General features: G+C 47.5%; 2 protein-coding genes across 3 annotated transcripts in view; one reads left to right on the forward strand and one right to left on the reverse strand.

Moving 5' to 3' along the window:
* The window catches only part of WDR33 (WD repeat domain 33), a 100,738-nt gene extending 95,794 nt beyond the window's left edge, over positions 1-4,944 (forward strand). For both annotated transcript variants that reach the window (XM_007182858.2, XM_007182857.2), the window contains 4 exons: positions 1,650-1,813; positions 1,922-2,014; positions 3,311-3,526; positions 4,294-4,944. In XM_007182858.2, coding sequence (XP_007182920.1) covers positions 1,650-1,813; positions 1,922-2,014; positions 3,311-3,526; positions 4,294-4,523 — 703 coding nt within the window. In that variant the 3' untranslated portion in view covers positions 4,524-4,944. The remainder of the gene's footprint in view (positions 1-1,649; positions 1,814-1,921; positions 2,015-3,310; positions 3,527-4,293) is intronic.
* A 2,672-nt stretch (positions 4,945-7,616) lies between these two features.
* Positions 7,617-8,869, reverse strand: SFT2D3 (SFT2 domain containing 3). Its single transcript, XM_057551900.1, has one exon. It carries the CDS (start codon positions 8,854-8,856, stop codon positions 8,200-8,202), a length of 657 nt encoding a protein of 218 aa, XP_057407883.1. The 5' UTR covers positions 8,857-8,869; the 3' UTR covers positions 7,617-8,199.
* Positions 8,870-14,434: the final 5,565 nt, after the last annotated feature.

The following is a 14,434-nucleotide window of genomic DNA, read 5'->3' on the forward strand; positions in this document are numbered from 1 at the left end:
GGTCATGAAAGATAAAACACAGGAGGGGGACTGTTCTAGATTAAGGTAGACCAGAGACGTGACCACTAAATAATAGTGTGTGATGATGACTGAAATCTATAAAGACAACTGTAAAAGGACGTTTTGAGGACAATTGGAGAAATTCAAGTTGGACTGTATATTAAATAATATTACATGCTATTTAGAGTGATAGTAGTGTTATTATGTAGGAGAAAGTCCTTGTTCTTAGAAGAAACTTACTGAAGGATTTAGGGGTGAAGCATCATGTCACAACTGGTTTTGAAATGGTTTAGAAAATGAATTTATAAATAGATGGATAGAGAAAAGACAAAGGCTCATGTGGCAGAATCTTAAGAACTGATTAATTAATCACAGTGAAGGATGTATGGGCATTTGTTGCTCTATACTTCCATCCTTACTGTAAGTTTGAAATTTTTCGAAATAAAATGTTGGAGTAAAGTATAACTGAGTGGAAACTCAGGAAAAAGCAGAAGGCCTGGCCTGAGAGGAAGCCACGAGCAGGCAGTTCATGCAGATGGCCCAGGCCCTTTCCCGCTTCTGATCCTTTCTCGTCTCCATGGCCCCTCTTGGGTGTTCACGCACCTTTCCTGCTGGCAGGCCCCTGTTCCTGCTTCCCCACAGGCTTCTGCTACAGCTCTGGCACCCCCTCATTAATGGTCCTGCTTCAGTAACACTCCTGGCTGACTTAGTTTCCCAGTTCCAGGATTTCTGAGAGGTGGTGAAATTGTCCACCAGCCCAGGCACCAGGTTGCCAGCTTGCCAGCGGGTGGGCTACCCATAAGCCAGAGGCCCTACCAGTACACCAGTCAGCTGTGGTCTGGGGCCATTGGTGAAGTTCATGGCCACCAGGCCAGCCCCTGAGTAGAGGTGGGGCAGATGGCAGAGCAGATGCCCCAAAGCAAGTTGGGTACAGTTAGCAGGCATGAATCTGTGCCCCCCTTTTTTCTGATTATATAAGTAATATTCATTATAAAAACATAAATGGTAATATGAAAAGTATTTGGGAGGCAATGGTAAAGAGCCTGGGCTGGGTGTCAAGACTGGCTGAGTTCAAATCCCAACACTTACTGTGTGTCCTTAAGTAAATGACTTAACCTCTCTGAGCCCCAATGTACACATGGGTAGAATAGTAGTGTCAGTTTCTTTTCTTTTTTTTTTTTCCTTTCCATTTTTTGGTGTGCTGCATGGCATGCGGGATCTTAGCTCCCTGACCAGGGATCGAACCCGCGCCCCCTGCCATGGAAGCACGGAGTCTTAACCACTCGACCGCCAGGGAAGTAATAGTGTCAGCTTCATAAGGTGGTTGTGAGGATAAAATGAAATGAAATAATACATGTAAAGCACTTGGCATGATATAAGCACCTAAAAAATGCTCACTGCTATTATTCCTAAAAGCCTAAAACAAAGTTAAAATAACCCTACATTCTGGTACTTTGCCCTCTTGCCTGTTTTTACGTGCCATATTGGGATTGTAAAATGCGTACTTAAAAAAATACATACTTTTATTTTGTTTTTCTCCCATTTAACATTGTATCATATTTTCTCACATCATTATGCTTCTTTGAAACATGAACTGAGGACCACAAGGTGTTCCATTAGGTGGATATTCTGTTGTTTTTCCCTAACAGCTTCAGACGCGGAGCCCCCCCGAGACATGAGGGCCGTGCTCCCCCCAGAGGAAGGGATGGTTTTCCTGGTCCCGAAGACTTTGGACCAGAGGAGAATTTTGATGCTTCTGATGAAACAGCCCGAGGAAGAGATCTCAGAGGTCGAGGTCGGGGTACCCCACGAGGTGAGCTGAGAACCCCGGGTCTGGGAAGGACAGGGGTGGAGAGGCGGGTTGTTGTGGACACCCCTGAAATAGTCTGTGAGTGCGGCGTTGCTGTGTTCTATTGTGTAGGAGGAAGGAAGGGTTTACTTCCCACTCCTGATGAGTTCCCTCGCTTTGAAGGAGGTCGGAAACCAGACTCCTGGGATGGAAATAGAGAGCCAGGTAAGGCAGTAGAGCTGCTTGTGGCTTCGGGTCCCACAGTTCACAGAGTGTGGTCTGAGGACTCTCCCAGGGCTCCACTGGGTTCTCTCTCTCTTTTTTTTTTTAATTAATTTATTTATTTTTGGCTGTGTTGGGTCTTCGTTTCTGTGCGAGGGCTTTCTCTAGTTGTGGCAAGCGGGGGCCACTCTTCATCGCGGTGCGCGGGCCTTTCACTATCGCGGCCTCTCTTGTTGCGGGGCACGGGCTCCAGACGCGCAGGCTCAGTAGTTGTGGCTCACGGGCCTAGTTGCTCTGCGGCATGTGGGATCTTCCCAGATCAGGGCTCGAACCCGTGTCCCCTGCATTGGCAGGCAGATTCTCAACCACTGCGCCACCAGGGAAACCCCTGGGTTCTCTCTTTAGCGACTCACCTCTCCGTGGCAGGCTGGATTGTTTTCAACCCACATCTTCAACCCACAGTGTAGACTGAATGCAGGAGCAGATGGGAGAACCCAGCTTTCTCCTACTGAGCCAGATATTGAAGAGATTTGTCTAAATACCACTCTTTTCACTAAATTGTTTTGTTTTTGGAAAATATAGTTAAATGAACTAAAGTTTTCTCAGTCTTCATTTCTGACATGGCAAATGTAGTTAGAACTCTCATAAATGAATTCTCTTTGGGATCCTCAATAATTTTTAAGAGTGTAAAGACACTCTGAAACTAAAAAGTCTGAGAACCACTTTTCTGGCCCTTCCCTGCCTGCTCTTGTTTCAGGAGGTACGTTGGTTTCTAATCTTGACCCTTTTTGTGTACTCATGACGTGACTAGGTATTCAGGAAATGTTTCTTGCATGAGTGAATATTGGTTTTCGGGTTGCCACTTACTCTTTTTTTTTTTTTTTTTTTAGAAATTCGCGTTCGTTTATTTATTTATTTATTTATTTATGACTGTGTTGGGTCTTCGTTTCTGTGCGAGGGCTTTCTCTAGTTGTGGCAAGTGGGGACCACTCTTCATCGCGGTGCGCAGGCCTCTCACCATCGCGGCCTCTCTTGTTGCGGAGCACAGGCTCCAGACGCACAGGCTCAGTAATTGTGGCTCACGGGCCCAGCCGCTCCGCGGCATGTGGGATCTTCCCAGACCAGGGCTCGAACCCGTGTCCCCCGCATTGGCAGGCAGACTCTCAACCACTGCGCCACCAGGGAAGCCCGCCACTTGCTCTTAACAGTATAATGCCTGTCTGCTTTTAGTCACACTGTGCTTTAATAGAATGAGATGGTCAGACTCTTAGCCCTCTGGGTCTGTGTTTTCTGTATTAGGGCCAGGTCATGAACACTTCCGTGACGCCCCCCGCCCTGATCATCCCCCTCACGACGGGCATTCCCCAGCTAGCAGAGAACGGTCCTCTTCTCTCCAAGGCATGGACATGGCATCCCTACCACCCCGAAAGCGCCCCTGGCATGATGGGCCAGGAACCTCTGAGCACAGAGAAATGGAAGCCCCAGGGGGTCCTTCTGAGGATCGAGGAGGCAAAGGTAAGTGAGGCCAGTGATTTCAGCTCAGGATCTACGGATGCCACAGCCCTGCCAAGAAGGCTGCAGGGGTCATGGGAAGCCTCATCTCCAGGCCAGCCCCATCCCAGTGTGTGCCTGTTCTGTCTGTCCCCGACTGGGGTACTGGGGGTCCTTTCTCCACTCTACCCTCCAGGGCTTCGACTGTGCAAAGGCACGTGCTCCCAGCTGCGGTACAGCCAGTGGGAGCTCTCACTGGGTGACTGCAAGCTGAGCCTCTAGGCAGTTCTCCTCCCCTTGCTTCCAGGAATCTCTGGTTTGTTCGCATTTTCCACTCCAGCGCTCTTTCAGATTGCCCTGGTGCTTTCTCTGCTGATCTGTGAGACTCTTGCTCTAACTGGCAAATGTGCTCTCTGGTAGTGGCTGCTCTGATCCCTTGAAGGGTGTCCCCAGTGGCAGCAAGAATTGTCCTCTCTCAGGTTCTGTGGTTTTTTTTTTTTAGTCTGAACCCAGGAGGAATTCAGCTTATGCCCAGAGTCACAAAGACTTTGGGGAGTATGGTCTGGAAAGGGTTTTCTTTTCAGGGGGGGCAGGAGTGAGATGGTGGTCCAGAAAAGCAGAGGCACAGCTTTCAGTGCTCTGAGGGCTGTGCTCATGTCCTCAGAACTCTGTTTTTTAAAAAAAAGAAGTGTTCCACTGTCTGTCATCATAGAGTAAAAGTTTGTACCAGGAGTTGTTAACAGTCTCTGATGGAAAAAAAAGTCACATGTAAAACCATTGTTTCGTTTCAGGCCGAGGGGGCCCTGGACCTTCTCAGAGAGTGCCAAAGTCCGGACGTTCCAGCTCCTTGGATGGAGATCACCATGATGGATACCACAGAGATGAACCTTTTGGGGGCCCTCCAGGCAGTGGTACCCCTTCTAGAGGGGGCCGGAGTGGCAGTAACTGGGGTAGAGGGAGTAACATGAACTCTGGCCCGCCAAGGCGAGGAGCTTCAAGGGGGGGTGGAAGGGGTCGGTAGAAGTTGGGGCTCAATACCCCTTGGCCTCTCTGGACAGTATTTAAGAACTTCTGTGGACTTTCCAAGAGAAACAAAAGGAAACCTGCACCGTGTAGCCCTGAACTCTTTCTGGAGCAGCTGAATCCCAGGAGCGCCTGATGTCTTCAAGGTGAAGAGACTGCTGCCAGAGTAGCTGGCTACCCAGAGTGGCTGGCCTTGTTTTGTCCTGTCCGCCCAAATTGCCCTAAATCCCACGTGGGCTTGTGAAGATAAGAGCTGGAATTTTTTGTTTTTTTTTTAAAGTGTCACAAGACATGGAACCTCCACAAATTTAAGTTCATGTCCAATTGGAAATTTGTTTCTATATGTACAGTTTGTCAGAGAAAAAGTTGTTTTTGTATGAATACAGAATGTGATTTACGCAAGAATTAACAGAAAACAACTAGTCGTCAAGTGCTTGCCTTCAGGAAACCCTTAGCTTCCATTGCATCCGGTCTGCTGAGGGGTGTACAATTATTGCTTATATTTGTGAGCATACTTGATGGGAATCTCTAAGTCATCTAAAGTCATCTGTGAACTTTTTGTTTTTAAACAAATTCTTATCTAGCCATTCTGTCACACTTATTTTTGTAGTAGAGTGAGAAATACTTCAAAACTATAACAAGGTTTGAAGTAGATTCAAAGCCTTATTATTAGTTAGATCTACTGTGGCAGATGGAAAATTATACACCGGAGGAAAAAAAAATCTGGATGTCCCAAGTAGGGGTCTTCCTTGGCTGCATCTCCTAGTAATCACACCTTAGACTTGAATTGCCTTTTTCTGATGAGAGGAACTTGACATAAACCAGAAATCAACTACACATACCTTCTGAATACTGTAAATCATTTCACAAATTGTTCTAAGTTGAAAAGGAATGGGTCAAAATATCTCTTAAAACAGTTTTGCAAAACTTAAATAATCTCTTCCTCTTCCACACTAGCAATGTGGAAACACCAATCTTTAAGGCAGAGGATTGTTCCAACTTAAAGCCTGGAAGTTCTCATCCACAACAAATTCCTTTAGTTTTAAATAAATGGAACATTTGGCCCAGTTTGAATTGAAAGCCAAAAGTTCAGTTTGAGATAACCCCAGCATACTTTGTATACTGACTGCTTACTTTGTTTTTATAAAAAGAAAGCTTTTATTATTCAAAGGACTGTCCTGTGGGCACCCTAACGTCTCATTACTTTGCCAGCTTCAGTTTGGCATAGGAGAAAAGTTTCCTTGACAGATTTAGTGGTGCTGGAAAGTGTCAGTAGTTGCTTAGGAAAGGGATACTGACATAGTTGGAGAGTATATAAAAAATTCCTAACTGATTCTCCATTAATTTAAAAAATGGTAAGTGCTAAGTTATCTCTGCAGATAAAATGTTGACCACACACACACTGCTTTTTTAGGGTGTTAGAACCTAGAGACTACAAGAGATTTTCTCTTTACTTTGCGATTTAAAACATCCTATTGATCAGCACTTTGCTCTAAACACATGTTTAGGAGACTCAGGATTGCTTTAGGTTTGAGGATATTCTTTATTTGCCCTCCACTGGCATAGCTTAAAAAGAAGTTGTAATCAAATTCTAAGAAGCTAAAAAGGGATCCAGAGAGCAAACCCATACAGAGATTTAGGCTCCTTTTTTCTGAGATTTATGTGGTGAGAACTTGATCGTAACATTCCAAGGCTTTAACTTGAAAAACACAGTACCTCAGTAAGCAGATAACTACATTTGGAGGATGAATTCATTTAGAGAAAACTGAAAACTCAATGCATTACTTAGTAAGTGATGCATTCTAAAGTATCACTGTCAAAATACATACAAGATGTTGTGCTTTGAATTTTATAAAAGCTTAGATTTCCAAACAAACAGTGAATTCTTGAAAAAATGTTGGGAAAACAATTTTTAAAAATACAGTAGCATGAACATAAAAGTCAACACTGTGAAATCTTCAGCCATGCAAACTGTAGAGAAATTTAGAACTAGAATGCAGATTTAACAGGGGGGTAGAAAGAGCAGCCAATGGTACAAGTTTTCCAGTCAAAAAATAAATCACTCCCCGAAAACAGTGGATTTGCTTTTACAAACACCCCCTCGGTTGTTCCTCTTGAGGTAGGTAACCCTATTTACTGAGACGGGAACAAGGCAGCATTCTTAGAGAATGTGGGGGGCTGGGGTAAGTCTACAGTGTGGATATTGGTCACTTCAGTGTCCACTTCTTGGAACAGGGCTTAGGACACTGATAAAAATCTAAATTTTGAGGTCGGACGAAGGGGCAAGGCTCTACTGCTGCCTGACAGCCAGTTTCGGCAACACTGGAATCCAGCCCCAGGAGACAGTTATTTTCAAATCATGCAATCCAACATACAGAAAAGTAGTTCACAACCTTAGCTGGAAAAGGAATCATCTGGAGAGCTCAGAAAAAATGCTGATGCCTGGCTCCCACCCCCACCCCCGCAGAGACAGACTGAGTTGATCTGAGGTTTGAGTCCTCAAGGAATTCTCATGTGAACGGAGAACCCCTGGCATAGGATTTAAACATGTTAAATAGTTTACTTCCTAGTTAATATACAGCTAGTGAGAAAACGTGTAGTTTTCTGGACTCATCAGAATATTGAGCCCATACTTTCTGGCAATAAATTAAGGTAAGTAATAAGGTCCTAAACAAAAGTTAAGTGCTAAACCTAAAATGAAGGAAATTTGGCAATTACGATATGAAAAGCACCTTACATTGCATGAAGATCAGACTGTGAAGTGTAGATTATAGTTAAAAAGCAGATCATAAAATTAGGAATGAAAAATTAGGCCTTGTAGAAATCCATGGTTTCCATCAAATAGGGAAACCGCACGTAGAATCATCTGTCTCCCAGGAGTCCCCTAGCTCAGTTCTGCCCACGGACCTCTCACAGCATTTACATGCACCTTACTGGGTACTTCTTACTGGATGCTTCTTGGTCCATCGCTTTCCTCATCTAATACAGAACCAATTTTCCTTTAATTTTATAAGGCACCATGTTTACAACTCCACTGAAAGTAGAAAAAACTGAGATAAACCGTCTTAACTAAAGTACTTTTAAAAATTCCGGTGGCTAAAGTCGGTATTTATTTTGATAACTCTTATGGATCCACTCACATTGAAGAATACAGAAAAATAATTTCCAAGAACCGAAGAGAACAAGTTTACTGTAGCTACTACAGTCTTACCACTGGATTTTTTAAAGTGACAAAACGTGGAACAGAAGTCTGAGAAAAGTAATAAGGGCAGTTAATTAAAACGGAAGAGCTAGTGTTCTTTTTCTTTTTCAGCTGAGGGTAATCTAAGACCACGGTTAACGCAAAAGCAATTTATCATAAATGCTTCACAGTATGTCACCAACTCAAGGACAAAATTTAGTTCTCATAGCACTTGCTGCCGAGTATAGCACAAAACGCTGAACTTGAGGAGCTTCCGAAACAGCTCATGTCTCAGTTTTCCAACAGCTGCTCAGTTTACAGATTTCGCTGGCACAGTAAAAGAGCAGCCTTTGCCCCGCGCACTCTGGGAACGGCGGGCGCAGTCCTTGGCATGGCGAGCGAAGGGCCCCTGGGCCGGCTGCGTATGGTTTCCCGACGGCGCGTCCCGGGGGCGGCCTCTGCGTCCTTTCCGACGGCGCGGGCCCCGGGCCTCTCACACGGGAAGCGCCTTGGCGAGGGTGGCGCCCGGACCCAGGCGCCCGAGCGTCAGGCGCAGCGCGGTGCCCGCGCCGCGGGGGAGCAGTCCCAACAGCACGGCGAGCAGCGCGGCCACCTGCGCGCAGGCGCCCAGCGCCGTGAGTAACGTGCTGCGCAGACCCAGCGCCGCGTACAGCGTAGCGCCCAGCGCGGCCACGTAGAGCAGCGCCGGCCGCGACGGCGCCTCCTCGCCGCGCAGCAGGCGTCCGCACGCCGCACCGCCCCGCAGGAGCGTGCCGCCCGCTAGCGCCAGCGCCGAGCCCAGCGACCACAGCAGCGCGAACTTGCGGGCGCGCAGCAGCAACACGGGCGCGTAGAGTGCGGCCAGGCCGAAGCAGAGCGCGGCCAGCAGCAGGCACACGCCGCTCGCCGCCAGCCGCTGAAAGCGCGTCACGCTCGGCATGCACGTCGGTCCCGCCGCCGTCGCCGGCTCCGCGGAGCTCCGCGCCCATGTCCAGCGCAGGCCCGCGCGGCCGAGCCACGCCCCCGCCGGCCCGGCCCCGGTCGTGGGCTCCTCCGCCTCTCCCGCGGCGAGCAGCGGCTCCGCGGCCCCCTGCCCGCCCGCTTTCCCCTGCGCCAGATACTCCTGCAATTGACGGTGGAGGTCCGCCATCTTGGGCGGGGGCTCCGGGGAGGGGAGGGCTGCCGCCCACGTCCGGTTTTGCTCGGTCGCCGTTGGAAGCGGCTCGGCCCTCGGTCGGCTGTTGGTCGGCTTCGGCGGAAGGGGCGGGGCCTGCGGCTCCGTGGCTGCAGCTGCCTCAGCTGGCCCCGGGGCTCGGGGCTCTGCTGGTCCCTGTGCGTTTACCCTGCTAGCCCCGGACCTTGTCCTGTGTCCGGTGTAGGCTCTGTGAGGGTCTGGATAAATCATGGCAGCATTAAAAGTTAGTTGGGGGGCGTGAGTCGGTGTGGTTATAAAAGAACTTGAAGGAAACTTAACGTGTCTTGACCTTATGGATGTCAGTATCTTGTGATACTGTGTTATAGCTTTTCAAGATGTTGCTATTGGGGGAAAATGGGGAAAGGGTACACGGGATCTACATATTTCTTAAAACCATACCAATCTATGTCAATAAATTTAATGTTTTTAGAAGCTCAGACTGCAGGTCTTAGGTGGTTTCTTTGGGAAAGCTACAGAGGTGAAGAAGAGTTAACCCCCCACTCCCACCAATTGGCTTCTTTTCTCTTCCCCGTTTCAGCAGAGGCCTGGCAATATTCTTGAGTCTTTCAAGCCCCTTATCATGTATCCTTGGCCCACCTTTCCATGCTCCTCGCACTTCTGGGTGTTCTGAGGTGGCTCCCACAGCCCTGCTCTTTTTCAGAGCCTCCTTGAAGGTCCTCAGCCTGTGGTCACGTAGGTCACAACTTTCCGGGTCTCTGCCAGGGCTTCAGCCCCCTCTGGTTTCTACCTAATTCCCATTCCCGGACGTTGGATCAAGCTGCACCTCCTGCTATTTACTCCTATCCCGCTTAGGTGCACTTTTTCTGAGTTCTCATCTATCCTAGTTGTGAAAGTTTATTGGTTTAAGGCAGTGCCAGCAACTTGAGGACAGGTTCTCTTCCATCTCCCTTTTCCTGGGGCCTGGAAGGCTGCTGCAGAGGCACACAAACAGATGTTGACCAGATTGACACAGCTGTCAATTTGTGTACAGTAAACCTGCCTGAAAGGCTTTGTAGATACTTTTTTAAAAAATATATATATATATTATTTATTTGGTTGTGCCGAGTCTTAGTTGTAGCAGTCGGGCTCGTTAGTTGTGGCTTGCAGGCTCCCTTGCTGGCCCCTTAGTTGTGGCGTGCGAACTCTTAATTGCGGCACGCGTGTGGGATCCAGCTCCCCGACCAGGGGTTGAACCTGGGCCCCCTGCTTTGGGAGCGCGGAGTCTTAACCACTGCACCACCAGGGAAGTCCCCTGTAGATACTTCCTTTGTAGATGTAGAAGCCATTGGTTGGAAAACCTATTTTGCTAGACTTTATAAATGCCTGTTGTGAACGTGAACATGATGGCATGGACGTCCTTTTGTACTGTAAAGTGCAATACAGTTAAGTAATACAGCAGTCTACTCTTGTACAAGTCTTTGGCTTACTTGCCCCAGAAGTACTGGGAGTGGAAGGCAGGGCTGACCTCTCTAGGCTGTTTCCGGTATCCCTGGCTTTGGAGGCACTGCAGGAGGTGAACACAGGGTATTTCCTCCGTGTCTGCCGCTTTTGGCTGTACTGGCTTCCCCTGGGCAACTCCTGCTGATGGGCTGGTAACACCCCTTTGTTCTCTCCTCTATGAAAAGGTTGGTGTTAATGGCTTTCTGCTGTTGTCGTCTCTGACTTTTCAGTCTTCCTGTTACCTGTGTAACCTGTTTCCCGCATTAAATTCCCCTTAATACTTTGTTTTCCTGGTTGGATCTTGGCAGTTACTGTTGGTCCTGAACCAAACTTGGTTCCACTTCCCCGATGTGAGCAAAGCCAATCCACTGACACTGGATTGTGGTGGAGGAAAGCGCAGCGTTTATTGCAGGGCGCCCAGCACCATGCTCAGAGGACCCGCACTTCCCAGTGGCTTCCAGGGAAGAGCTTTTAAAGACAGTGGGAGGGAGAGGGTCACAGGGTGCATGATCAGTTTGTGCACAGTTCTCTGACTGGTTGATGGTGAGGTTAAGAGGATGATGTTTCAGGAGTCTCAGTCATCAACCTTCTGGTTCCAACCGGTCTGTGGTCTACGTGCTGGTGGTGAGCATGCAGTTAACTCCCTCCACCTAGTGGAGGTTTTAGTGTCTGCAAAACAGCTCAAGGGTATGGTTCAGGATATTATCTACAGCCCTTGAGAAGGAACTAAAGGTCCTCAACTTTGTTTTATGGCTAAACTGTTATTATTTTGTCTGGCTTGAGTGCTTTCTTTTGTTTCTTCATTTTCTCACTTTGCTCTTTGGAACTCGGGGAACACCTAGGAGGCTAAAGCTTTTCTACAAACAAGAAGTGGAGACGTGGGGAGGTCTCTGCCTGGAAGGGTCCTGCTTGGTTTCAGTATGCTTTTTCAAAATACATTCCAATTTGTTATCTCACGTGTGTCACCCTAAATAAAGGGGTAAACCGAGGCAAGCTTAAGTTACCAGAAATTGAACTTATTTGGGAATAGCAGAGGAATTGCATTTCGGGAAAAGCAAACTGTAGCAGCAACAAGGGAGTCCATTGAGTTTTGGGCTGGGCTGTGTTTATGGGCAAGGAGTGCCTAGAGCAGGGAGTCTAGCCAGAGTCCAAGCAGTAAGTTTGGCTTGAGGATGGGGAGAGATTTTTTTTTTAATTGGAGTATAATTGCTTTACAATGTTGTGTTAGTTTCTGCTGTGCAGTGAAGTGAATCAGCTGTATGTATACATATCTCCCCTACCTCTTGGACCTCCCTCCCACCCCCCCATCCCCCCCATCTAGGTCATCACAGAGCACTGGGCTGAACTCCCTGTGCTATACAGCAGGTTCCCACTAGCTATCTGTTTTACACATGGTAGTGTATTTATGTCAAATCTAATCTCCCAATTCATCCCACCCTCCCCTTCCCCCCTCCCATGTCCGCACGTCTGTTCTCTACATCTGCCTTTCTATTCCTGCCCTGCAAATAGGTTCATCTGTACCATTTTTCTAGATTCTACATATATGTGTTAATATACGATATTTGTTTTTCTCTTTCTGACTGACTTCACTTTGTATGACAGACTAGGTTCATCCACATCTCTACAAATGACCCAATTTCATTTCCCTTTATGGCTGAGTAATATTCCATTATATATATGTACCACATCCTCTTTATCCATTCATCTGTTGACGGACATTTAGATTGTTTCCACGTCCTGGCTATTGTAAATAGTGCTGCAGTGAACATTGGGGTACATGTGTCTTTTTAAATTATGGTTTTCTCAGGGTATATGCCCAGTAGTGGGATTGCTGGATCACATGGTAGTTCTATTTTTAGTTTTTTAAGGAACCTCCGTACTGTTCTCCATAGTGGCTGTACCAATTTACATTCCCACCACCAGTGCAAGAGGGTTCCCTTTTCTCTGCACCCTCTCCAGCATTTATTGTTTGTAGATTTTCTGATGATGCCCATTCTAACTGGTGTGAGGTGATACCTCATTGTAGTTTTGATTTGCATTTCTTTAATAATTAGTGCTGTTGAGTGTCTTTTCATGTGCCTCTTGGCCATCTGTATGTTTTCTTTGCTGAAATGTCTATTTAGGTCTTCTGCCCATTTTTTGATTGGGTTGTTTGTTTTTTGATACTGAGCTGCATGAGCTGTTTGTATATTTTGGAGATTAGTTCTTTGTCCTTTTCTTCATTTGCAAATATTTTCTCCCATTCTGTGGGTTGTCTTTTCATCTTGTTTTTGGTTTCCTTTGCTGTGCAAAAGCTTTTAAGTTTCATTAGGTCCCATTTGCTTATTTTTGTTTTTATTTTCATTACTCTAGGAGGTGGGTCATAAAAGATCTTGCTGTAATTTATGTCAAAGAGTGTTTTTCCTATGTTTTCCTCTAAGAGTTTTATAGTGTCCAGTCTTACATTTAGGTTTTTAATCCATTTTGAGTTTATTTTTGTGTATGGTGTTAGGGAGTGTTCTAATTTCATTCATTTACATGTTGTTGTCCAGTTTTCCCAACACCATTTATTGAAGAGGCTGTCTTGTCTCCATTGTATATTCTTGTCTCCTTTGTCATAGATTAGGTGACCATAGGTGTGTGATTTTGTCTCTGGGCTTTCTGTCTTGTACCATTGATTTATATTTCTGTTTTTGTGCCAGTACCATACTGTCTTCATTACTGTAGCTTTGTAATATAGTCTGAAGTTGAGGAGCCTGATTCCTCCAGCTCCGTTTTTCTTTCTCAAGATTGCTTTGGCTATTCGGGGTCTTTCGTGTTTCCATACAAATTGTATAATTTTTTGTTCTAGTTCTGTGAAAAATGCCACTGGCAATTTGATGGGGAGAGATTCTTGGTGAATGTTCAGCTCTGTAGCCACTAGCCACATGTAGTTTGAGCAACCTGAAAGGTGGCTGGTGAGTTGGAAGAACTTCATTTTAAATTTTAATTAATTCATTATTTATAATGAATTATATTTATACTATAACTTATATTATCAACATAATTTATAAAATATAATTTATTATAACATAGCCTCATTATATGATCAAATTGATAAGAGCCACATGTGGCCAGTGGCTTCTGTATTGGACAGCACAGCTTGGAGCACGTTGGAAACATGGGCATTTTGGTTATCACCGTGACCAGCGGGCACCGGAGGCATTTGTTCCACAATGCCTGCAATGTCAGGCTTTGGTGAAAGTCAGTGTCTGGGCTGGGATGGCTTGTTCCTCCACAGGGTTTCTGGCAGAGCAGTCTGATCTGAGAACAGTGTTTTCTCAGCTCAGCTCTGCAGACCTCGCTGCCTGCCCCATGGCAGGGCTACTTGAGTCGGGGCCCTCCCCTGGGGGAAACCAGGGAAGCAGGCCGTCGCGCACAGGGGTTCCTCGTGCGTAATGAGGGCCCGTCACAGCGTGTCTCACTGTTGAGCAGCGCTTTGTGTGTCCAGCTCGCTTAACCTGAGAGACACCCTTGTGCTGTTTCCTTGGGTAGCCACCCTGGGCACCGGCGCCCTCGCTGGGTGTCATGGGGCAGCGAGCTGGCACTGCCGAGTCCCAGAGGAGGGCTGAGGGGAGACTCAGGCTGAGGTGAGGGCCCTTTCTGTGGCCCCGCCGTGACCATAGCTGCCCTGGTGCGCCGCACTTCTTGCTGCTGTCAGAGGATTCATCAGGACGTCTTATTTGCCTCTCGCAGCTTGGTCTGACTGCAGCCCAGCAGAGGGCTCAGAGGGGCGGTGGTCAGGGTGCTGGTTTAACCTTCCCCACCTGTCCCTCCGCCCACTGATCCCGAAGACTGGGCCTGGGGGGTCGTTTCCCACTCGGAGCCCCAGGGTGGAGGTGGGACCTGGTCACCTGGAAGGGGCCCACAGTTCTCCCTCTGCCCCAGGCTCGGTGGGCACGGAGGAAGCAGGGTGATCTGTGTGGGGGCCTGAGATCACAGGATGCCGGGGGACCAGGAGCACAGCCCCCCACTGACAGGACACGGGAGCAGGAGACGTGACAGTGTGGCTGTTGGCGTGGCCCGGCTGGGACAGTCCCGGGGCGCCGAGCTGCGGGAGGCGCGGCCAGCCCGG

This window comes from Balaenoptera acutorostrata, chromosome 8, assembly GCF_949987535.1.
Source record: "Balaenoptera acutorostrata chromosome 8, mBalAcu1.1, whole genome shotgun sequence".
Classification (NCBI taxonomy): Eukaryota; Metazoa; Chordata; class Mammalia; order Artiodactyla; family Balaenopteridae; genus Balaenoptera; species Balaenoptera acutorostrata.